At 39.9% G+C, this 27,004-nt stretch overlaps 1 protein-coding gene across 6 annotated transcripts in view; it reads right to left on the bottom strand.

The window, feature by feature from the left end:
* Positions 1-1,545: 1,545 nt before the first annotated feature.
* The window catches only part of glyctk (glycerate kinase), a 52,006-nt gene continuing 26,547 nt past the window's right edge, over positions 1,546-27,004 (bottom strand). For all 6 annotated transcript variants that reach the window (XM_072280786.1, XM_072280781.1, XM_072280783.1 and 3 more), the window contains 3 exons: positions 26,133-26,284; positions 16,592-16,767; positions 1,546-2,495 (listed from right to left, as the gene is read on the bottom strand). In XM_072280786.1, coding sequence (XP_072136887.1) covers positions 1,581-2,495; positions 16,592-16,767; positions 26,133-26,284 — 1,243 coding nt within the window. In that variant the 3' untranslated portion in view covers positions 1,546-1,580. The remainder of the gene's footprint in view (positions 2,496-16,591; positions 16,768-26,132; positions 26,285-27,004) is intronic.

Here is a 27,004-nt window from a genome sequence, read left to right on the forward strand (position 1 = left end):
GACAGTTGGGGGACTCTGAAACCCCACATCTCACAGGAGTTGCATTCCACTGCCTGAACTATTTTCCTGCCTATATTTGCCTCTAACTTCTCACAAGTTCTAGCCTGCGCCTGTTCTTGCCCAGGACTGTTGAGCTGAAGCCTGACTACTCTAAAACTGTCCACTCACACAATGGTCGCTCCAACATGACAAGCCAGGCCATTACTGCTAAAATGCTGGCAACCCACACTGTGGCCCCTCAAAATTGATTAGCATGAGATTTTCTGTTGTCTAACAAAGGTGGTATTTGTGCCATTATTAGCCAGGAATGTTGTACATACATCCCTGATATCAACAGCCAATTGACCATGGTGAAACTATCAAGGAGCTTCAGAGACTCTGCATTTTTGAATTTCAGTAAGATTTATGCTGTTCTCTACATGACAAAGAGGAAGGAGTGTGAAAGTTGCGGTAAAGACAGAGATAGCCTGGAGCAGTTATAGTCAAGTGAGACCTCTGGAGACACCTTTGCTTACTACAGACGAGATAGGCTGGAGTGACTGCGGCAATGTGCATTCAAGCCAGGCAAGTGAGACCTCTGTAGTGCGACTTTTCCAGATATGTCTTCCTAAAACAGCCTCCCTTTACACAATAAGGGGTGCCAGAGACAAACGAGATTACAGAAAGATGTGAAACTTACCCAGCTAAGGCTCTTTTGTCTTTACTAATTTCAAAACATCATCAGCTATCTCCTTGAAGTTTCGATTGACTAACACCTCTATTGTGAACGGCAATTAATCTTGCGAGGAATGAATTCAAACATGTACAATTTACAATTATCAATAACCATAACTGATAAGCCAATTCTGTATAAAACTAGCAGTTTTCAGTTCAGACTTCAGAACAGTGTGGGTGTCAAGGGCCATGCTGTTCTTTTTCTGCACAAGTAATGTAAGAGGAATACTTGAATCATAAGTGTGCGTGTGTTCTGGACCCAGTTACTTTATTTTATTTTATATTACTAACAGCAACCACACTTAACGAAAACTGTTTGAAGTTCAAGGTATTGGGAGGCAATGAATCATGTTGTTAGAAAGCCTCAACACATTTAAAAAGTACCTGGTTGAACACTTATCTCTTAACATCAAAGGTTGCAGGGCAAGAGACAAGATATGGGAATGGCGAAGTATCTTGGACCCTTGACACTAAGGCCCTCCAACTTGCAGTCAATTTGTAGGATTGTATTTATTTCTTAAGAATATACACGATGGCTCTCAAGGTGCCTCGTATTTTCTCCTAATCCTGATCTGGTTTGCAGTAGCTCATGGCCACTGTCCAACAAGTCAAAACCTTATATAAATCCCTACTCCCTTTGCGAATATTACTACCAATGCTCAGGGGTAGAAATGGAACAGAGTGGTTGTGTAAAATGAGATTATTCTAGTTCCATGCTGTGCTGTGTGGAGAGAAGTTGAACAACAACAAGTTTCAGTATAGAAATTATCTCTGCTGTTCATCAATTAGTAAAAGTTATTAGAAAGACACTTCATAATGTTTAACAATTGCTTTATTTGTTTCCTCTGTGCAGAAAAAGCTAATACTCAAGTTCCCTTTGGGTGAATAATAATTGCCTGGACATCCATTACATTGGTACTTGTCAGGCCTGTCACAATTAGATCGGCTCCTTTATTGAACTTGGTAAAGAAAGTAAACGAATCATTGTTATTTAAAAAGTCCTCTACATTAAGCCCTTCATGGGAGGCTTTTTCAACTAGTTGAGTGTAAGCAAATGCCCCAGCAGCATCAGTAGGTCCATCTTGTCCATCAGTTCCAGCACTAAGGAAAACAACCTCATGTTCTGTTAAGGGATCCTGTGGAATGCTTGATTTGGCTTGATACAGTTCCAAGGCTACATGCAAGGCTAACTCCTGATTTCGGCCTCCTTTCCCTTTACCCTGCAGATGAACTGTAGTTTCACCTCCTGCCAAAAGACATATCGGTTTCCCTGAACTCAGCACATTTTCTAAGAGCTCCAAACAGCTGTCCAATAGGAAATCAGGAAGCTTCAAGTTTTCAATGATCTGCAGCAGCTCACCTTTCACTCTAGTTGCCTGCACGCATACTGAACTATGAGCTGCCAGAACTGAGCATACATATTTGATCATAAGACTGTACAGTCTGGCCACAGTCCTCACATCTCCATTCACTCCACTGGACAAGATACAACTCTTGTAACCCAAGTGCTCAGATTTGCATTTTGCTTCCTCTAAGGCAATTGTATTTGATCCCACAATAAAATTAGAAACATGAGCAAGATCTTGTAATTTCTGTTCGTCCATTCTTGTGTTAGGCTGAGATAGAACTTCTTTCACAGACTTTGGTATGGATGATAATAAATGGTATTTTGACAAAATCTTGAAACTGTCTTCCATACTTTGCAGGTTCGCTACAGTCGGGCCACTAGCTATGAATTCCAGATTGTCGCCAATAACATCCGACAGGATTAGGCTCACCACCTGTCAAACAGACAATCATATTTTATACTCCTGGCTATTTTAATCCATTGCAGAACCAAATCTGATAAACAGGTTCTATTACAAGTCAGAAACTTTTTCAATTCAAAGTGTAATAGAACAGAATGCTACAGCACAGTACAAACCTTTTGACCCATATCGTTGTACTAACTTTTTAACCTACTCTAAGACCAATCTAACCCTTACCTCCTACATAGCCTTCCATTTTTTGATGTACAAGGGGTGATTGATAAGTTTGTGGCCTAAGGTACAAGGAGATGAGTTATTAACTTCAAACTTTCTGCATAATCACTCAAAGAGTTGAACTGCATGTGCATGTAACAAGAGCTGTATAACTCATCTCCTTCTACCTTAGACCACGAACTCGTATATGCCTGTCTGAAGGTGTCTTAAATGTCTCTGATGTAAACTATTAATTACAAAGTTTCTCTCAAAGATTAATATCTCTGACCAAAAACTACATGCTGAAATTATTTTTGACAATATGTACTGTTGAATCAAGATTAGATGTAGGGCAATTATTCATGCATACCTTTTACTGAAATTACAATTACTGAGAATGTTTGATGCTTACTAGAGTTGAACTCTTACATAATCTGTTACTTTAAGTACACTTAATGCAAGTAAGAGAGTACAGAACCAAGGGTGTGGAATTGCAACAAGTATTCCAAATCATCCTTGTGTAGATTCCAGTGTGAGATGGTGTCAATTAAGTGAAATGATCATACTAAAAAAGGGATGCATCTGAAATTAGAATATGAAGCAGCAAACAAAACTACACTCAGTCAGTACATCCTGTACCTAATAAAGTGGCCACTAAGTGCAAGTTTTGACATGTTGTGCATTCAAAGATGCTCTTCTTCACACCACTGTTGTAACACATGGTTATTTGATTTACAGTCACCTTCCTGTCAGCTTGAACCAGTCTGGCCATTCTACTCTCACCCACCTGTTTTTGCCCACAGAACTGTGGCTCACTGGGTATTTTTTTTCCTACACCATTCTCTGTAAATTCTAGAGACTGTTGTATGTCAAAATCCCAGGAGGTCAACAGTTGAGATCCTTAAACCACCCCATCTAGCACCAACCATCATTCCACAGTCAAAGTCACTTAGATCGCACTTCTTCCCTATTCTGACGTGTCATCTGAATAACAACTGTACCTTTTTACCATATCTGCATGATTTGCTGACACATGATTAGCTGATTAGATATTTGTACTAATGAGCAAGAGTTCAGGTGTACCTAATAAAAGTGGCCACTGGGTGCATCTGTTACCTTAAGGACACTTAATGGAAGTACAGAACTGAGTGTGGGTGGAGTTCTGGTGACATTATCGTCCAGAATGGCAGCTTAAATCAATAGCTCCTCTGGAAAAATGCATATTTTGCCCCGTTAGTCCATCAAATATAAGATCTTTTGAAAATATCTGAATTGATAAGGGGGGCAAGAATAGGGAAGAAGAATGGAGATAAAAAAAGCATCACTGCTATGGAAGAGAGAGAACATATACATGGGAGGAATACACTGGGAAATCATTTCTGTGTAATGGACATAGATTTTTTTACTTACTTTTATAGGTACTGCAGTGGGGGCCCTCAACTCAGGTAGGTGGGGCTATCCCCCATGGCTAGACGTTTCTTCTAGCTCAACCCAGGGTCATCTAGAGACCCCAGCCTTGGAATCATACTTTGTTACCTTTTTTTAATTATTTGCATTTCTTGGTTCTTATTTGTTCAGGGAGTAGATTGATTAAGTTATATTCTGCAAATCTCAATGATATACTAACAAATAAATACTAATAAATGTACTAATAAATAAATACACAAATGAAATTCCATTTCTTTTAATGTCAATGGGCTGTTAAATCCAATCAAACAAAGTAAAATTCTATCAAAAATGAAAAAAGAACAAGACCATGTAGTATATTTACAGGAAACTCACTTAAATGATAATGAGCATGGAAAATTAAAGGGAATGGGCTTCACTAATTTGTTTTTTCCCTCATATAAAACAGGACATCGAAGAGGAGTTGCTATTCTCATCTCAAGCAAGCTAAATTTTGAAAAAGTATTCAAAATGGGAGATAAGGAGGGCAGATATATTTCGGTAAGGGGGAATAGAGACGGAAATCCAGTTACTTTATTGAATATATACGCACCCCCCGGAAGTGATATTAGATTCTTCCGGAAAATTACTAGTATTATGGTAACGGAAACAGAAGATCTCTTGATATGTGGGGGAGACTTAAATTTACAATTACAACCAAAGTTAAAATCTTCCAATAGAAAAACTTATGAAACAAAGTCCTTACATAAGAAAGTTGACTCTTTTTGAGGATGTTGGTCTAATTGATATATGGAGGGACCTTTCCCCCAACAGAAGGGATTACACTCACTATTCTGCCCCCCATTCCGTAAATACAAGAACAGACTATTTCATAACACTTGGAAAAGATAAAGATAAAATAATCACCTGTGGAATTGGGACAGTAGATGTAAGTGACCATGCATCTATATATTTATCTGTTGATTTTGACCTACAACCAAAGAATACTATTTGGAAGCTAAATTCAAGACTACTCAATGATCCCTATTTTAAGGAACAAATTAAAAAAGAAATTGGTCTTTACTTAGAATTCAATGATAATGGAGAGGCTTCTTTACAATGATAATGGAATACTCTGAAGGCTGTCTTAAGAGGGAAAATTATAGTGATATCTTCATATAGGAAAAAAAACACAAATTGTGTTTGGCACAGGATACACGAGGAAATTATAAAAATTAGGAATGAAATTAATAGTTTGGCTACACAAGAAATTAGAAAGAATTTAATGTTTCTGAAACAGAGACTCTATGAAAGTGGATCTAAATCAATGAAAATATTGGCGTGGAAACTGAAAAAAAAAGATAGCAGAAAATACAATTCATAGAATTAGAGATCCAAGAACAAAAGTGATAAAAAAACAAGCTAAGTGAATTCAAGAAGCTTTTGAAATGTTTTACAAAACTCTATATTCCAAAGTTCCAGGGGAAGCATAACCCAAATTGACACCTTCCTGAATTCTTTAGAGTTACCCACTTTAAGCAAAGAACAAAATAGAACGATGACTGCTGACATAACTGAAGCAGAACTAAAAACTGCAATTAATAGGCTTAAATTAAGCAAGTCACCGGGATCAGATGGATATACGGCAGAGTGGTATTAGGAGTTTGGAAATGAGTTAATTCCTGTTTTGCTCCCCACACTGAACCGGGTTCTAAGAAAGGCGCAAATGCCACCCAGCTGGAAGGAGGCGATAATCTCAGCTATACCGAAAGAAGGCAAGGATAAAATGGAACGTGGGTCCATTTAGACCAATATCTGTTCTTAATGTAGATTATAGAATATTTACCTCCATCATGGCCAAACGATTAGAAGAGTTTCTACCCACACTGATACATAATGATCAGACAGGTTTTATACAGCAATGCCAAACACAAGACAATATATGAAGGACACCTCACATTCTGGATCACATAAAAAAATGAAATTGAAGCAATAGTGATCAGCATGGACACTGAAAAGGCGTTTGATTCAATTAATTGGAATTTCCTTTACAGAGTTTTACATAGATTTGGTCTACATGACACACTTATTAAAACTTTACAGGCACTATATGACAATTCTACTGCTAGGATTAAAATCAATGGATATTTATCTAATAGTTTTACCCCAGAAAAAGGTATGAGACAGGGCTGTGCATGGTCACTGTTACTCCTTACATTACATCTGGAACCATTAGCTCAACACATCAGACAAAATGAAGGTATCAGGGAAATTACTATTAAAGGGACAGAACATAAATTGGCCTGTTACACAGATGACATTTTGTTTTTTTTTAATTTTATTTTTATTTTTATTTGGATAAGGAATTCACAAGTATCATGTACTTTTTTCACATGTATAACCTTTTCCATTTTTTTATATGTATAAAACTATAATTATTTATACATTAAGTACACATTGAGATGATATAAAAAGAAATTAGACACTTAAATAGATAATTATGTACAGTGGAAATTCTAATCTATTAGGCTAAGTAATGGTATTAATTGTTAAGAAAAATAGTAATAATAGTGGATTAGTAATAGTTTCCATACATCTCTTCTGGAACATTTCTTCTGGTCCAAAATGTTGTATGTAAGCTTATGTAACAACCATTGAAGGTGTTTATATCCTAACTTGTTCATACTTGCTCCTGCCCCCAAACATAATTATCCAATCCCTATGTACCTATTTACTTAATTTTATCATTTTTTATCCCTTACCCAAATCTTTTCCTTTACTTATATTAATTCACTATTTTCCAAAAAAAACCAAAAACAGTAAACATTTAGACTAGGGATGCTTACGTTAGCAATATTACTGTGTTGATGAGAAGAGCAGTATAAATCATTAGCAGAGTCATCTAAAGTCTGTTTGCATTGGGGTTATATATTCAATCTATTTATTCCAGATTTGATAAAATTTTTCTTTCTGAATTCTCAGGGAGTAAGTCAACTTTTCCATTTTAAATATTTCCAAGATAATTTCGTGCCGATTCTCTAATGTAGGTGGTTTTGGATTTAGCCACTTTCTAGTGATTGATTTCTTACTTGCCGCTAAAAGGGCCTGCAGCAACTTTATATCTTCCTTCTGTTCAAGAAACAATACATGCCCCAAATAGAGCGTCTCAAAGTTCAGAGGTATCTGGGTCCTAAGTACCTTAACTAATGTTCTATGAATACCTTCCCAATATAGACTTAATTTAGGACAATCCCAGAAAATATGGAAATGATTTGCCTCCTTGGAGCCGCATCTTCTCCAACATGTCACGTTTGTATCTTTATATTTTTCCTGATATGGGGTCTTGAAGTATCTTATAATATTTTTCCAACAATGTTCTCTCCAAGTCAAAGAATTAGTCGAAGACCACTGAAAGCTGCATATTTTCCCCCAAGCCTCTTCTGAAAGTACCAACCCTGCTTCTTTCTCCCACTTCTCTTTAATATACAATGTGTTTACATTTTTAGCATGGGAGAGTGCATTATATAATCAAGAAACTGATTTACTAGGCATTGAACCGCAAGCCGAATTAAGAATCTTGAAAAATTCTAATTCTACTGTTGATAGGTCTGTATATCTGCAACTCTGGTTAACATAATTTCGTACTTGAAGGTACCTAAAAAAGTCATTGTGTTCTAGGCCATGTTTGTCCTGCAGGACTTGGAAACTTTGTAATACTCTTTTATGTGTAAATGAGTTGTAAGACCTTTCTTTATCCATAGTTCAAATCTTTTATCTCCTCTGTTGGGAAGGAATTCGGTATCATATGCACACCATCTGAAGAGTTTTAACATGTTATTAATTCCACATGAATTAACCACCTTCTGCCATACTTTTAATGTAAGATTTATCCAACTGTTTTTAAATTTTTCCAATTGGGCCATCAATCCTTTGTCAGCTATTGAGGCCTGTAGAGGAAAACTGTCAACCAATCCAAATTCTATTTCCTTCCATCTAGCTTTATATTCCCTATTACACCAATATAACAGAGGGGTTATCTGTGAGGCATAAAAATAATTTCTCAGGCAAGGAAGAACCATACCTCCTCCTTCCTTCCCTAACTGTAAGGTGTTATATCGAATTCTAGGTTTCTTTCCTTGCCAAATGAAGCAGGAAATCCATTTGTCCCATTCCCTGAATTGATTATCATCCACCTCCACAGATAAAGTACGGAAAAGATACAGTAACCGAGGAAGAATATTCATTTTTATAGTATTTATCCTTAAATTTAAACTTGAAAAGGGGATAAGATTCCATCTATGCATATCTGCTTTTATCTCTAAGATTAATGGCCCATAATTTACCTGTGACAGCATTGAAAGATCCTTCGGCAGGGTTATTCCTAAATATTTTAATGATTTAGCTTCCCACTTAAGATCATATGTATCCTGCAATTTTTTGGATGGTGTATAATTTAGGGACATAACCTGCGTTTTCTTTACATATATTTTATAACCTGAAATTTTCCCAAAGTCATCCAACAGCGTAAACAATCCTATAAATGATTTTTCTGGTTCACTCAGATAGACTAAAACATCATCTGCGAATAACGCCACTTTCTGTTCAATCCCTGCCACCTTGATACCTCTTACGATTTCGCTCTGTCTTATTAGTTGGGCAAGTGGTTCAATATATAGCGCAAAAAGGAGAGGAGAAATTGGGCATCCCTGTCTAGTGCCTCTCTCTAAAATAAAGGAGTCAGAGAGGTCCCCATTTATCTTAATTCGAGCTCTAGGGCTGTCATATAGAGTCTGAATTACTTTAATAAACTTTTCTTGAAAGTCAAATCTTCCTAACACTCTGTATAGGAATGCCCAACTAACCGAATCAAAAGCTTTGTCAGCGTCTAATCCTACTACCATTGTCTCTGTCTCGTTCTTATTAACCTGTTCTAATATGTGTAGAGTTCTCTTTATGTTGTCCTGTGTTTGTCTTTGTTGAATAAATCCAGTCTGGTCTAAATGGATTAGGCCAGGTAAGAGCTTTTCCAATCTGTGCGCTAATATAGATGTAAATAGTTTGTAATCTAAATTAAGAACACTAATTGGCTGATAATTGCCACATTCTAGTTTATCTTTACCCTCTTTAGGAATAACTGAAATAATCGCTTCTCTCCAGGAAGGTGGAATTTCTCTTCTCTGCAAGATTCTATTAAAGGTGTTAAGTCGTAATGGAGCTAACTGTGACTTCAGGGACTTGTACCACTCTGAGATAAACCCATCTGAACCCGGGGACTTTCCAGCCTTTAACCTAGAGATGGCCACATTCAGTTCTTTGGCAGTTACTGCTTCTAATAGACTTTCATTTTGTAAATCTGTAAATTCAGGTAGATCTAAAGAATTCAATAAACTGTCTACATTGGGCTAATTGGAGGCCCGGGGTTGGGAGTACAGCTCTCGATAATATGTTTCAAAACTCTCTTGAATTTTCCCTGTTGTACTCTCCACCAGCTTTGTCTTTGGATTCTTTATTTTATGAATTGTATTGTCTGCTTGTTGTTTTCATAATTTATATGCTAATAATCTAGTTGGTTTACCTCCTACTTCATAATTCTTTTGTCTCAGGTAAAGAAAATTTCTTTGAGTTTCCAATGTATAAATATCGTCAATTTCACTTTGCAATTTCCTAATTTCCTGTTTTAAATTTGAATTACTTTTGTTGCTATCTACAACTTGAAGTTTTTTTAATTTTCCTTGAAGGTCTGCTAATTTTTGTGCATTGATTTTTTTCACGTGAGTGGTAATGGAAATAATTTTCCCTCTCAGTACAGCTTTCAATGTATCCCATAAGATCACTGGTGATGTTTCTCCCGTGTCATTAAGGTCTAGGTATTCTTTGATTTCTCCCCTTAATCTCTCCATTACTTTCGGGTTATTGAGTATATGTGAGCTTAGCCTCCATAGTGTTTTCCTCATTTTCCTTTCCAGGATTAGAGACATAGAGACTGGGCTATGATCTGACAGATCAATTGTTGCAATATTATAGTGTTTTATCCTGAGTCGATCAGTATTAAAGATAAAGAAATAGTCTATCCTTGAATAGGCTGAATGAGGGAAAGAATAATGTGTATAATCTTCACTAGTGGGGTGTAATTCCCTCCACAAATCTATAATTCCCAACTCCTCCATCAATAAATTCATTTTCCGAGTCAGAGGTTTATTCTGAGTAACTATTCTTGAAGAATCTAATATAGGATTTAATCTAATATTAAAATCCCCTCCACAAATTACTACCCCTTGAGAACTGACCATTAGGTCAAAAATGTGTCTATAAAATGACCATTCACAACCTGGAGGGGCATAAACATTCAGCAATGTTATTTCTGTACCTTCTATTCTCCCTGTAATTTTCACAAATCTTCCATCTTTGTCTTTAGTCTCTGAAATATGTTCATAATTAAGAGTACTTGATATTAAAGTAGCTACCCCTCTTTTGTGGCTCAATTTATATGACGAATAAAATACATGCTTAAAGCCCATTCTTTCTAATTTTCCATGTTCAGATTGGCTCATATGTGTCTCCTGGAGGAAAGCTATTTGTGCCCTCTCTTTTTTCAATTTAGACATAATCTTATTTCTTTTAATTGGATTCAAAACCCCATTAACATTATAGGAAATTATTTTTACCAATTCAATTTGCATTTTTCTCTAGTAGAAAAAAAACTCTCCTTTTCTAACCAAACAGTAAGCAATCCCTTCTCAACAGTAAACCAAAATATATAACTACACCCTAGACATTTTTGAACGTATAACATTTGAAAATTTTTCCCAACTTCCCACAGTGAGGCCTGAGCACCGATCCGCCTCAGTTCACAGGGATAAGCGCTATCTTCACCCTGTGTTAGAGGGCCCTCAGCAGTTTGAATAATCATAGAGAATTTTCTCCTATTTATGTCTCAACCATATTGCTATCATTCAAGTTATTCCGTCTAGTTTATTTTCAGATACCAGCTTTCATTTTACCTTTAAGTCCGATTTACTCTTTTCAGTCATTTCTCTTAATTAGTCTGTATTCTCTGTACATTCGCATCTGAATATTTGCAGCTTTTCCTTGTAGTTTGACACTCTGGTTCGTGTGGAGCGTCCTCGCCCCACTAACTGCCACGACTTCTGCCGAATCCTCTCCAGTAGCGACTCCGGTTGGGTGATAACTTTAATAGGTAGTCCCCGGTCCACCAGGTCCAACGTTGCCCCCTCCACCGTAGCGTAAGTTTTTGTCCCTTCGTCGTAAAAGACTTTCAGCCAAGCTGGATACAGGGTCTGAAATCTGATGTTGTTTTCCTTCAGGACCCTCCATGTTTCCGCATATTCCTTCCGTCTGGCAAGGATCCCCGGTGCATAATCGTGGTCTAAGCTGATTTTACAGTTGCTCCACATGAAACTTTTCTTTTGCCATGCCCGTTTAAGCACCTCTTCCTTCGTTCTGTAACTGAGAAATCTGACCAGAATCGATCTGGGCTGGGCCCCTGCCCGAGGCTGAGGTGCCAACGCGCGGTGAGCCCTTTCTATCTGTAGGTCTTTTGCGGCTGGTATATCAAGGTTCTCTCTAAGCAGCTTCTCCACGAAGGGAATCATCAATCCGGGTTTACCTTCAGTTCCTTCGGGAACTCCGTAGATCCTCACATTTTCCCGTCTTGAGCGGCCTTCTTGGTCTATTAGCTTCCACTGGAGCTGCTCTTGCACCTTTAGCATTTCTGCTATCACTTCCTCTGCGTTTTGTAGCTTCTCTTCAATTCCAACAATCCTTGCTTCGGCTTCATCTATCCTCGAGTTAGTTTTTACTACTTCTCCTTTAATATCCTCCAGCTGTTTGTTGTTATCTTGTCGGAACTCGCGAATCTCTCCGAGAATCAAAGACAGAGTCACCGATTCCTGCTCATTATCTCCATCCTGGCTTGCCGTTGTGGAGCTAGGCCCGTTGCCTTGCTGCGTCTCTTTATGTTTATCAGCCTTCGGAGCGGACTTTTTAATCTTGTTCTTAGACATCATCCTTGCCCCTTTATTAATATAGTTATACAATATTAAGTATTCATCTAAATTCGATTTTGGGGCAGTTTACCTTCTTTTTGGCTGAGAGACCTTTTCCTTACGCCGCCATTCCCTTGATGACCCGGAAGTCCTCCCCATGGATGACATTTTGATCTATCTAGGGCAACCAACATACTCTTTACCTAAATTGATGCAATCCTTTGAACAATATGGCCAATTATCAGGATATAAGATCAACATAGATAAAACCCAACTATTTTCATATAACTATAGCCCACCAAGAGAAACTGAAATTGGAAGTAGATATCTTGGGCATGGCAAATAGAGTCTGTCAAATACTTGGGCATCATTATGCCAAAAGATTTGGCAAAATTATCTGAATGCAATTATCAGCCTATATATAAAAAAATTAAGGAAGATATAACAAGATGGAACCTAATTCCTTTTCTTGGTCTCAGTTCAAGGACTGAATCTATTAAGATGAATATACTGTTCAGACTACTAAATCTCTTTCAGACCCTACCAATAGAGATTAACCAAAATCAATTCAATGAATGGAACAAGATGTTATCAAGATATATATGGCAAGGTAAAAGGCTGAGGGTTCATCTCAAAACTTTGCAATTAGCCAAGGAAAAGGGGGGATGGAACCTACCTTCTCTTAGAGATTATTATTTTGCAGCACAGTTGAGAGCTGTGATATGCTGGTGCAACCCATCATATGACGCTCAATGGAAAAACATTGAGGAGAGGATAATTTCTATCCCCATACAGGCAATTTTGGTTGATAATAACCTCCAAAGTTACATAAATACTACTGATAACCCATGGGTGAAATGGACTCTTAAAATATGGAAAACTGTTATAAAAGAATATAAACTAGAGAGAGACATTGTAATTCTTAAATGGTGTGCATATGACTTGGATTTTATGCCGAATAAACTGGATGCTACATTTAAGGACTGGACAGCTAAAGGAATAACAGCTACTTGCAATATAATGAAAGAAGGAACACTGTTCAGTTTTGAAATGCTCAAAGAGAAACACTTACTTGGAAAACAAGACTTTTACCGGTATGTACAGATGCGACAGTATGTTAACAGAATGGTTAAGAATGTAACCAAGGCAAGTACATGTCTGATAGAGCTATTTAGAAAAGCATATAATTCAGACAACAGTAGTACTGTGTATTTCAAGCATGTATAAGGGTTTGTCAAATCTTAAGACACATTCGACTTCATACATTAAAACAAAATGGGAGAAGGAAGGAGGGATAATAATATCAGAGGAAGAATGGAGGTATCAATGGAAGTGTACCAGTTCACAGAAACGGAGGGAGTTCGGGTGGAAAAACTTGATAAGATATTTTATTATGTCCTCTCAGAAATCCCATTATGATAGTAACCTCCCTGTTTGTTGGAGAAATTGTGGAAATCAAAATGATCATATTTTCTCGGAATGCCCCATTATCAAAGACTATTGGAGTGGGATACATAATTCCCTACAAGACATCTTTAAATGTGAAATACCCTTACAGAGTAAGACGATGTATTTGGGTATATACCTCAAGAATGGTTGAAAAGAGATAAATATTTAATGAACATACTGCTGGTGGCTGATAAAAAGATCCTTACCAGGAAATGGTTATCACAGGAGAGACCAACTTTAAATGCATGTATGGAAATTACAATGGACATTTACAAAATGGAGAAAATAACAGCATCTGTTAATCATAAGTTGGAACAATTTGATTCATACTGGGAAAAATGGTTTAACTATATAAAATCTCATAGGCCTGATTTTATTCTCACAAGTCAATGACTGTTGTAAAAAAAAATCACTCCCTACTTTGTGCATAGTTTTCTTCTTTCAATTGTTCTTTCTTTCCTCTCCTTTCTATAAGTGTATACCTCAGATAAATATTATGTGGAGATTTGTGACAAATATGATTGTATACAAACGTAATATATATGTACAGTATCTGAAATACATCTTATGGAAATGTTTGTTTGATGATGAACTTCAATAAAAAATAAATTACAACAAAAAAGAAGAACTGAGTGTGAAATTGCAACAAGTAAGAGCGTAGGAGAATGAGGGGAGATTTGATAGAGGTATACTAAATTATGAGCGGTATACGTAGGGAAAATGCAAGCAGGCTTTTTCCACTGAAGTTGGGTGAGACTAGAACTAGAGAGTAGGTCAAGGGTGAAACATAAAAAGTTTAAGAAGATCCTGAGGGAGAACTTCTTCACTCAGAGTGTGGTGAGAGTGTGGAACAAGCCGCCGGTGCAAGTACTGGATGCGGATTCAATTTCACCATTTAAGAAAAATTTGGATAGGTACGTGGATACGAGGGGAATGGAGGGCTGCAGGTAGATGGGACTGGGCAGGTTAACAGTTTAGCACAGACAAGATGGGCTGAAGGGCCTGTATTTGTGCTGTGGTATTGTATAACTCTATGACTTCCAAGTATTTACAATCATCCTTGTACCAATTCCAGTATGAAATGGTGTCTATAAACTGAAATGATTGGACCAGAAAGGGGCACATCTAATATTAGAATATAAAGCAGCATACAAAACTAAGTTGTGTTGGAGTGGCTGTCCAGTGGTATAACTACAAAGTGTTCAGTTACATTAAATATTCTGCTCAAATTCAGGGTGATATCTGAACAACTGGTATCTTTAGTTGATGACTTGTGCTTAAGGATTAAAGATTAAAATGATTAGTTTTATTTGACACATGTACATCAAAATATACAGTGAAATGTGTCATGTGTGTCAAATCAAATCAATGAGCATTGTGCTGAGTGGCTCACAAGTTCGTAAGTTCTGGGGCCAATGTAGCATGCCCACAAATGCACTTATCCTAACAGTACAACTTCTGGATTGTGGGACAAAACCAGAGCACCTGGAGGAAACTGATAAAGTCACAGGGTAGAACATACAAACCGCTTACAAACAGTGCTGGGAATTGAACTGCCTCTGTCTGTAAAGTGACTACAATAACCGCTGCACAGTAAAATAGGGATTTACTGCTCCTCGCAACTTCAATGAATTAGGAAATGAAGTTGGAGAAAATAAGAGGCAACTTAGTTAGATTTTATAAAATGACATATAGCTATCATAAGACTGTTATATCTTCCCTGACGTTTTGATTTTGGTCTTTGGAAGCAATGGAGGAAATCCAAGTTCTGGTTAAGGTGCTAATACTGCATGTAATTCTGGGGCTCTTAATTATGGACTGTATGACTTAGGATTGTTGGATTCTTATACTTTTGCAGTTTAAAGGTTCTTCAGAAGTCGAGAATGAAGTACAAAACTTGTCGCCTACGATTAATTGTTATAAGAGTGGAAAACAAACACAAACAGGAGCTGAGAGAACAACCAAAAATCAGTTGTGGTATACACACACACACACACACACACACACACACAAATAAAAATTACAAACTAGGATAAGAACGTTAGGAGTGATTGATGGCTCTGGGCCTGGACTCGCTGGAGTTTTGGGGAATGGGGAGGGGGAACTCATTGATACCTATCAAATATTGAAAGGCCTAGATAGAGTGAACGTGGAGAGGATGTTTCCTGTAGTGGAAGAGTCTAGGACCAAAGAACAGTCTCAGAACACAAAGATATCCCTTTAGAACATAGATGAGGAAGATTTCTTTTGCCAGAGGGTGGTGAATCTATGGAATTCACTGCCACAGACAGCTGTGGAGGCCAGGTCATTAGGTATATTTAAAGTGAAGGTTGATAGATTCTTGATTGGCAAGGATGTCAAAAGTTTTGGGAAGAAGGCAGAAGAATGGGGTTGAAAGCAATAATAAATCAGCCATAATAGAATGGTTGAACAGAATCAATGGGTCATATGGCCTAATTCTGCTTCTATATCTTATTAAATATAAGTACAACTCCACACCCAATTCCGACAGGCTGCCCTCCTCAACAAATAATGACATGGAGATAACATGGAAAATGTTTTTGAAATGATGATTGGATAGTTCTTTTGAAATGGTGACAGAAGTGGGCACTTCTAACTGGAGGCAAAAATTCTGATTAAATACCTAGAGTTTGTCCTAGCTTTCGAACAGATTGATTGAAAATGTCTTGTACAGAAAATGTGACTGCTTTCCCAGTGAGCATGTTTCCAGAGACAGAAGAATAAGCCACGAGTAACTGATATAATGAGGAATGATGAGTATAAGTCTATAAGAACCATACTGCTCTTAGATGGCTAGAATCTAGTCAATACTTTTAAGTTTTGTGTTTATGCTTAAAAGAGTAAGGTAATTAGCTGCTAATTTTGCAGTCTCGGGGACATTCCTTGACAGAAGTGGGGAGTTTAATCAAACTGTACACAGATTATTTTCCTTTGCCTCCTAGCATCAGAGAGAATATTGTATGTTGTGAGTGAGCAGTGTTATTGGTCAGAAACTCATTCAAAGCTTAATAATCAATAAACTTACAATCTGAAACACATGTAAAGGATACGTACCTGTGCAGGGTATGCAGCTCTTGCCAAACCTCCACCTTTCAGCAGAGAGAGGGACTTGCGAACGGTGTTGAGTTCCTGAATAGTTGCACCTTTAGAGGCAAGTTGTTTTGTCAGGTACTGTTTCTCTTTCAAAGTGACAGGGGGGATTGGTGCTGGTAATAAAGCAGATCCCCCTCCTAAGGAAACAAGTTTTTAAAATTGTTTGGGAAAGAATGTAAATAGTCTCCAGCACAAGATAAGCAAAGCATAAAATTCACACAATTTCAAAGTTCAAAGTAAATTTATTAACAAAGTATGTCTATATCTAACCAGAGATTCTATTTCTTGTGGACATTACAATGGCATGCGGGGGGAACTGGCTGAAGTTGACCAGAAAGGGACATTTGCAGGAAGGACAGCAGAGCAGCAACAGCTGGATTTTCTGAGAAAAAAGAGGGAAGTGCAAGACAGATATATTCCAAATAAGAAGACATTTTCAAAGGGAAAAAGGTCACTACCATGGCTGACAAGTGAAGTCAGAGCCAAAGTAAAAGCAAAAGAGAGGGCATACAAGGAAGTCAGAGCTCGTGGGAAGATAGAGGATTGGGAAGCTTTTAAAAACTTGCAGAAGAAAACTGAAGGTCATTCCGAAGGAAAAGATGAATTATGAGAGGAAGCTGGCAACTAATATCAAAAAAGATACTAAAAGTTTTTTTTAAGTATATAAAGGGTAAAAGAGAGTCGAAAGTCGATATAGGACCAAGAGAAAATGACACTGTAGACAACAGGAATTCTGCAGATGCTGGTAATTCAAGCAACACACATCAAAGTTGCTGGTGAACGCAGCAGGCCAGGCAGCATCTGTAGGAAGAGGTGCAGTCGATGTTTCAGGCCGAGACCCTTCGTCAGGACTAACTGAAGGAAGAGTGAGTAAGGGATTTGAAAGTAGGAGGGGGAGGGGGAGATCCAAAATGATGGGAGAAGACAGGAGGGGGAGGGATAGAGCCAAGAGCTGGACAGGTGATAGGCAAAAGGGGATACGAGAGGATCATGGGACAGGAGGTCTGGGAAGAAAGACGGGGGGGGGGACCCAGAGGATGGGCAAGAGGTATGTTCAGAGGGACAGAGGGAGAAAAAGGAGAGTGAGAGGAAGAATGTGTGCATAAAAATAAGTAACAGATGGGGTACGAGGGGGAGGTGGGGCACTAGCGGAAGTTAGAGAAGTCGATGTTCATGCCATCAGGTTGGAGGCTACCCAGACGGAATATAAGGTGTTGTTCCTCCAACCTGAGTGTGGCTTCATCTTTACAGTAGAGGAGGCCGTGGATGGACATGTCAGAATGGGAATGGGATGTGGAATTAAAATGTGTGGCCACTGGGAGATCCTGCTTTCTCTGGCGGACAGAGCGTAGATGTTCAGCAAAGCGGTCTCCCAGTCTGCGTCGGGTCTCGCCAATATATAGAAGGCCACATCGGGAGCACCGGATGCAGTATATCACCCCAGTCGACTCACAGGTGAAGCGTTGCCTCACCTGGAAGGACTGTTTGGGGCCCTGAATGGTGCATTCCGCAGGGATCGCTCCCTACACAACTCCCTTGTCCATTCGTCCCCCCCATCCCTCCCCACTGATCTCCCTCCTGGCACTTATCCGTGTAAGCGGAACAAGTGCTACACATGCCCTTACACTTCCTCCCTTACCACCATTCAGGGCCCCAAACAGTCCTTCCAGGTGAGGCAACACTTCACCTGTGAGTCGACTGGGGTGATATACTGCGTCCGGTGCTCCCGATGTGGCCTTTCATATATTGGCGAGACCCGACGCAGACTGGGAGACCGCTTTGCTGAACATCTACGCTCTGTCCGCCAGAGAAAGCAGGATCTCCCAGTGGCCACACATTTTAATTCCACATCCCATTCCCATTCTGACATGTCCATCCACGGCCTCCTCTACTGTAAAGATGAAGCCACACTCGGGTTGGAGGAACAACACCTTATATTCCGTCTGGGTAGCCTCCAACCTGATGGCATGAACGTCGACTTCTCTAACTTCCGCCTAGGCCCCACCTCCCCCTCGTACCCCATCTGCTACTCATTTTTATGCACACATTCTTTCTCTCACTCTCCTTTTTCTCCCTCTGTCCCTCTGAATATACCTCGTGCCCATCCTCTGGGTCCCCCCCCCCTTGTCTTTCTTCCCAGACCTCCTGTCCCATGATCCTCTCGTATCCCCTTTTGCCTATCACCTGTCCAGCTCTTGGCTCTATCCCTCCCCCTCCTGTCTTCTCCTATCATTTTGGATCTCCCCCTCCCCCTCCAACTTTCAAATCCCTTACTCACTCTTCCTTCAGTTAGTCCTGACGAAGGGTCTCGGCCTGAAACGTCGACTGCACCTCCTCCTACAGATGCTGCCTGGCCTGCTGCGTTCACCAGCAACTTTGATGTGTGTTGCATGACACTGTAGACATTGTAATGAGAGATGCAGGATGGCAGAGGAATTGAATGCATATTTTGCATCAGCCTTCACAGTGGAACACGTCTGTGGTATACCGGACATTCATTGGTGTCAGGGAAGTGAAGGTTGTGAAGTGAAAATTATGATTGAGAAGGAAGCTTAATGGTCTGAGGGTGGATAAATCTCCTGGACCTGATGGAATGCACCCTCGGGTTCTGAAGGAAGTAGCTGGAGAGATTGCGGAGGCATTAACGATGACCTTTCAAGAATCAATAGATTCTGGGATTGTATCAGATGACAGGAAAATTGCAAACATTACTCCATTATTTAAGAAGGGTGGGAGGCAGCAGAAAGGAAATTACAGACTCGTTAGCCTGACATCAGTGGTTGGGAAGTTGTTGGAATCGATTCTTAGGGATGAGAATACGGAGTACCTGGAGGCACATGACAAGATAGGAAAATCCTGCCTGACAAACCTACTGCAACTCTTTGAGGAAATTACAAGCAGAGTAGACAAAGGAGATGTAGTAGACGTGGTGTACTTGGATTTTCAGAAGGCCTTTGACAAGGTGCCGCACATGAGGCTGCTTAGCAAGATAAGAGCCCGTGGAATTACAGGGAAGTTACTAGCATGGGTGGAGCAGTGGCTGGTCGGCAGAAAACAGACAGTGGGAATAAAGGGATCCTATTCTGTCTGGCTGCTGGTTACCAGTGGAATTCCACAGGGGTCGGTGTTGGGACTGCTGCTTTTTATGATGTATGTCAATGATTTGGACTACGGCATTGATGGATCTGTGGCTAAATTTGCCGATGATACAAAGATACATGGAGGAGCGGGTAGTGTTGAGGAAACAGAGAGCCTGCAGAGAGACTTAGATAGTTTAGGGGAATGGGCAAAGAAGTGGCAAATGAAATACAATGTTGGAAAGTGTATGGTCATGCACTTTGGTGGAATAAATAAATGGGCAGACTATTATTTAGATGGGGAGAGAATTCAAAATGCAGAGATGTAAAGGGACTTGGGAATCCTTGTGCTGAATACCCTAAAGGTTAACCTCCAGGTTGAGTCAGTTGTGAAGAAGGTGAATGCAATGTTGGCATTCATTTCTAGAGGTATAGAATATAACAGCAGGGAGGTGATGTTGAGGCTCTATAAGGCACTTGTGAGATCACACTTGCAGAGTATTGTGTGCAGTTTTGGGTTCCTTACTTTAGAAAGGATATACTGACATTAGAGAGGGTTCAGAGAAGATTCACGAGAATGATTCCAGGAATGAAAGGGTTACCGTATGAGGAACATCTGGCAGCTCTTGGGCTGTATTCCCTGGAGTTCAGGAGAGTGAGAGGGAATCTCATAGAAACATTCCAAATGTTAAAAGGCCTGAACAGATTAGATATGGCAAAGTTATTTCCCATGGTAGGGGATTCCAGTATAAGAGGGCACGCTTCAGGATTGAAGGACGTCCTTTTAAGACCGAGATGCGGAGAAATTACTTTAGTCATAAGGTGTTAAATCTGTGGAATTTGTTGCCATAAGCGGCTGTGGAGGCCATGTCATTGGGTGTATTTAAGGCAGAGATAGATAGGTTCTTGATTAGCCTGGGCATCAAAGGATATGGGGTGAAAGCAGGGGAGTGGGGATGACTGGAAGAATTGGATCAGCCCATGATTAAATGACAGAGCAGACTCGATGGGCCAAATGGCCTACTTCTGCTCCTATATCTTATAGTCTTACGGACATTCACAGAGGCACAAAGAAAGACAGTAGAATCAGTGAAAACCCACACTCAAAAACAGACAACAACCAATGTGTAAAAGAATACAATCTGTGCAAGCATAAAAATAAATGAATAAATAAATAAATGATACTGAGAATATGAGTTGTAAAGTCCTTGATAGTAAGTGCATAGGTTGTGGAATCAGTTCAATGTTGAGGTGAATGTAGTTATTCACTCTGGCTAGACACTGAAGAACATTAAAAATAACAAACTAATGGGTTTGTAAGCATCTACAGAAGGAAACTGTGGTAATTTAAAGGGATTGAGCTGTAATCATAGATTTTTAAAATATTATTTAATTTCTCACTCCAGAAAAGTAAGTAGTAAACAAAATGATTGTTCCCATAGTTGAGGATCAGCTAATCAGTTTGAACGGAAGTCCGGAGAGAATTGTCATCTGAACAGAGTAGTGTGGAGGGTTAAATAACTCCTTTTCCTGATTTCCTCAGGTCTGCAGTGTAAGGATGATGTGCTGAATTGAAAAAAATATATCCTAAACGTACTTTCTCTTCTGCAGAGTTCCAACTACTTCAGAAACTCTTTCACAGCTGGCTAATGGCAAGTAGAACTACTGGAGCAACCTCAGAACTAGCACTAGAGAAACCTAAAAATTGCAAATGTTTTTAGGATAAATGATTTGTATTAACCTGAAACCCCCATCATCCATCACCCGACATCTCAGTATCTGCTTTCTCACCCCACATTACAAAAACTGCTCCCCCTACCCCGCTTCACTTCAACCCTCTTGTACCTGCACTCAGGATCTGTGAGAGGGAGGTGAGTCAGCTGTTCCGGAGGCAGAAGACCAGGAAAGCACCAGGCCCAGACGGTGTGTCGCCCTCCTGCCTGAAGACCTGTGCTGATCAGCTGGCCCCCATCTACACATGGATCTTCAATAGATCACTAGAGCTGTGTGAAGTCTCTCATTGTTTCAAGCGCTCTATTATCATTCCAGTCCCTAAGAAACCCACTATCAAGGGACTAAATGACTACAGGCCTGTTGCCTTGACATCTGTGGTCATGATGTCCTTTGATAGACTAGTGTTGTCTCACCTGAAGGACATCACAAGCCCCCTGCTGGACCCCCTGCAGTTTGCTTATCAGGCAAATAGGTCAGTGGATGATGCAGTCAACATGGGACTGCATTACATACTACAAAACCTCGACAACCCAGGAACTTCTGCGAGGGTCCTGTTTGTTGACTTCAGCTCGGCATTCAACACCATCGTCCCAGAAATCCTCCACTCCAAACTCACCCAGCTCACTGTCTCCCCCGCCATCTGTCAGTGGATCACAAGCTTCCTGACTGACAGGGTGCAGCAAGTGAGGCTGGGGAGCATCATTTCTAGCACCCGGACAATCAGTATCGATGCCTCCCAGGGATGTGTGCTCTCCCCACTGCTCTTCTCCCTTTACATGAATGACTGCACCTCACACGATCCATCTATTAAACTCCGGAAGTTTGCAGATGACACAACTGTCATTGGCCTTATTCGAGATGGTGACAAGTCTGCATACAGACGGGTGGTGGAACGGCTGGCCCTCTGGTGTGGTCAGAACAATCTGGAGCTAAGTACGCTCAAGGCTGTGGAGATGACAGTGGACTTCAGGAGGAGCCCCCCAATACTCCCCCCACTCACTATACTCAACAGTATTGTGTCTGCTGTGGAGACTTTCAGGTTTCTGGGTGTCACAATCTCCCAGGACCTGAAGTAGACACCCAACATGGACACCCTTATCAAAAAGGCTCAGCAGAGGATGTATTTCCTACGTCAACTCAGGAAGAACAACCTGCTTCAGGAGCTGCTGACTCAATTCTATTCAGGAATAATCCATAAGACCATAAGACCATAAGACAAAGGAGCAGAAGTCCGTCATTCGGCCCATCGAGTCTGTTCCGCCATTTTATCATGAGCTGATCCATTCTCCCATTTAGTCCCACTCCTCCGCCTTCTCACCATAACCTTTGATGTCCTGACTACTCAGATACCTATCCATCTTTGCCTTAAATACGCCCAATGACTTGGCCTCCACTGCTGCCCGTGGCAACAAATTCCATAGATTCACCACCCTCTGACTAAAAAAATTTCTTCGCATTTCTGTTCTGAATGGGCGCCCTTCAATCCTTAAGTCATGCCCTCTCGTACTAGACTCCCCCATCATGGGAAACAACTTTGCCACATCCACTCTGTCCATGCTTTTCAACATTCGAAATGTTTCTATGAGGTCTCCCCTCATTCTTCTAAACTCCAAGGAATACAGTCCAAGAGCGGGCAAACGTTCCTCATATGTTAACCCTCTCAATCCCGGAATCATTCTAGTGAATCTTCTCTATACCCTCTCCAATGTCAGCACATCCTTTCTTAAATAAGGCAACCAAAACTGCCCACAGTACTCCAAGTGAGGTCTCACTTATAGAGCCTCAACATCACATCCCTGCTCCTATACGCTATTCCTCCAGAAATGAATGCCAACATTGCATTCGCCTTTTTCACTACTGACTCAACCTGGAGGTTAACTTTAAGGGTATCCTATACGAGAACTACCAAGTCCTGTTGCATCTCAGAACTTTGAATTCTTTCCCCATTTAAATAATAGTTTGCCCGTTTATTTTTTCTGCCAAAGTGCATAACCATACACTTTCTAACATCGTACTTCATTTGTCACTTCTCTGCCCATTCTTCCAATCTATCCAAGTCTCTCTGCAGACTCCCCGTTTCCTCGGCACTACCGGCCCCTCCACCTATCTTCGTATCGTCAGCAAACTTAGCCACAAAGCCATCTATTCCATAATCCAAATTGTTGATGTACAATGTAAAAAGAAGCGGCCCCAACACTGACCCCTGTGGAACACCTCTGGTAACCGGCAGCCAACCAGAATAGGATCCCTTTATTCCCACTCTCTGTTTCCTGCCAATCAGCCAACTCTCTATCCACGTATGTAACTTTCCTGTAATTCCATGGGCTCTTATCTTGTTAAGTAGCCTCATGTGTGGCACTTTGTCAAATCCCATCTGTTCTCTGTTCGTTCATCAACGTCTGCTTTAGATCAGCTACCAAACAAGACAAGAATAGACTCCAAAGAACTGTTAGGGCTGTGGAAAGGATTACTGGTGTGAAACTGCCCTCGATCCAGGACTTATATGTATCTCGAGTGAAGAAGCGAGCAAGCAGCATCATTGTAGACCCATCACACCCTGGACATCACCTGTTCCAACTCCTTCCTTCTGGTAGGCGTTTTAGATCACTGTATGCCAGGACAAATAGGTACAAGAACAGTTTCTTTCCGTATGCCATCAGTCTTATGAACACTGGAATTTTAGTCTATTATAAACCAAGTCCACCTGTACATACCTCATTGTATATGGTTCATGATTATTTGCACTATTGTTTTGTTTGCTTTTTGATTCTGTACAGCGAGAGCTCAGGGAAACAGGCACCAAATTCCCTGTATGTGTCCACATACTTGGCGATAATAAAGGATTCTGATTCTGATTCTAAATTATAATTCATTGGTTATGTTTTGAGTAGTTAATGTTCGAGTATTAGCTAGCCTAATTAATATAGATAGAACAAAAACATTAACAGCATACTAATAGCTAGTGATGGCAGTGTCCATCCTGTACTTTGTGGGAGTCCACATTTTGTTTGTTCTTTTAAAACGCATGTGTAGGAAGTGTCTCCAACTGGAAGTCACTAACATTACTACAGGACACATTGAATTTAAAAGTAAATAGGAAGGTATTCTGCCATTCAACCTCTAGTCCACTTTTACATGTTCTCTTCATATCTTTTCAAATAGTCCAAAAATCTTTCATCTTAATCTTGAAAACACTCAGTGATTGAGCACCCACAGCAATCTGGAGCCCACATTTCCTTAAGTAAAGGAAATCTGCAATACAAATTCTAAACTTAAATCACTTATTTAAAGACTACGAGATATTGATTTAAATGAAGTCAAAGTCTAGGTTGAAGTTTAGATGAAGGGTCTCCTGTTTGGACGGATGCTGCCTGACCTATTGAGAATTCTCAGCATTTTCTGTTTTTATTTCAGATTTCTGGCATTTGCATTTTTAAAAAAATTACTGAAAATTTATGTCCTTGTAGGTCCTTATTGCTTTAAAGTTTAGTTTCGTCTGTCACATGCACATTGAAACGTACAGAGAAATGCATTGCTTGCGTCAGGGGGTAGCCGGCAAGTGTCACTACACTACCGGCAATAACATAGCATGCCAACGACTTACTAACTTTAATTCACAAGTCTTTGAAATGTGGGAGGAAACTGGGACACTGTAGGAAACCAATGTGGGGAAAACATACAAACTTCTTATAGTCAGTAGCAGGAAATGAGTACTGATCTTACAGCTGGCGAACCCTAAGGCATTGCACTAACCACTACCTACCGCTTCCCCAGAAAATGCAATGACACAGTTATTACAAGGAATTTGATAGGATGACTGACAGGATAACACTTAAAAACTGCAATTATTGGAAGTATGAAATAGAAACTAAAAACACAGCAGGTCAGGCAACATCTGTGAAAAGAGCTTCACAGTTAACTTTATTTGCCATTGGCAGGGGTTTCTGCAATTGCACACAAAATGCATTCCATGTTAAATCAACCATGATGGTGTCTCCCTGCTGTGTAATTTGTGCACAGAAAGTTCTTACCAATGCAGTAACAGGATACATTTTGGGCAAGATATCAGAAGGAATGCTTGGCTCTTTTTTTACTGAGCAAAGGTACTGGTTCTTTAACACCCACTTGAGACAGTAGATAACATACTGGTTTAATATCTTACTTGAAAGGTACCACCTCCTGCAATGCAGCACTCCATTTTTACTCTGCTGAAGGTTGGCTAAGATGTAGGAGTAGAAGTTGGCTATACAGCCTATTGAGTCTGCTCCACCACTCTGTCATGGCTGATTTATTATCTCTCTCAACCCTATTCTTCTGGCTTCTCCCCATAACGTTTGACACCCTGACTAATCAAGAACCTGATAATAAATTACATAAATACATCACACTCTGGCTAGAGAAATTCCTTCTCACCTCTATTCTAAATGGATGTCCCTCTATTCTGAGGTTATTCCCTCTGGCCTTAGACTCTCCCACTATACCAAACATCCTAAAAGCCATAAAGCACTCCTATGTTAACCCTTTCATTACCAAAATCATTCTTGTGAACCTCCTCTAGACCCTCTCCAATGTCAGCACATCTTTGCCTAGAAAAGGGGCCTAAATCTGCTCACAATATTTCAAGAGCACTCTGGTTAATGCTATGGTTGACAATAGTATGGGGTAATCATGAACTGAAAAGAATTCCTTACCTGAGATTAGCACAAGTAACAAGTCATGTTCAGTGAGTTCTTCAGCTAAGTGATGGATACTGTTTGCTGCCTTTAAAGAATTCTCATCAGGAAGATTATGTTGTGCTCCTTCCATTACCTGTATTTTTGTCTGTGGCTTTAAAAGCATGTCCCTGTGGAGACAATCTGGAATTATGACCAAGTACATTACTTGTCCATACATTTGCAAAAGGTATATTTTACTTGCATTTTTTTCACATATCTACTGAATAATCTCATGTCCAGAGTGCTTTGATCTCTCCTTTCCCTCCATTACTTTGTCTACCTCAGTGCCTGTATTTGGTTCTTGCCAGAGAAAATTAAACCACGGAAGGCACAATTTATGAATAAACTCAACATCATCTGATGTGAAAGTGTCATAGAAACTAGCTCAGCTCCCCTCTGACCTTTTTGCAAATAGCCTTAAACCTACAATTATTAGGAGAGTCATGGGCTTTACCAGTGATAGAACACTACAGCACAAGAACAGGCCCTTCAGCCAAAACTATTATTCTACTTAGTTCCACTGATCTACACCTATCTACTCTTCATATCCCTCCCTTCCATGTACCTACCCAAATTTCTCTTAACAGATGAAATTGACCCTGCATCCACCACTTAGTTTGGCAGCTCGTTCCACACTCTCACCACCCTCTGAGTGAAGGAGTTCCCCCTCATGTTCCCCTTAAACATTTTACCTATCACCCTTAGCTGATTTTTCCCCTCTACTCCCACATTCCAGAACATCAAAAATTTAATTGCTGACAGCCTGTTTAACAATGATATGTTTGCCCTCACAGAACATCCCTACACATCTACGTTTACTAGTAAGAGTCACTGGGTAAGAGACAGCT

The sequence above is a fragment of the Mobula birostris genome, chromosome 16, assembly GCF_030028105.1.
Source record: "Mobula birostris isolate sMobBir1 chromosome 16, sMobBir1.hap1, whole genome shotgun sequence".
NCBI classification, from domain to species: Eukaryota; Metazoa; Chordata; class Chondrichthyes; order Myliobatiformes; family Myliobatidae; genus Mobula; species Mobula birostris.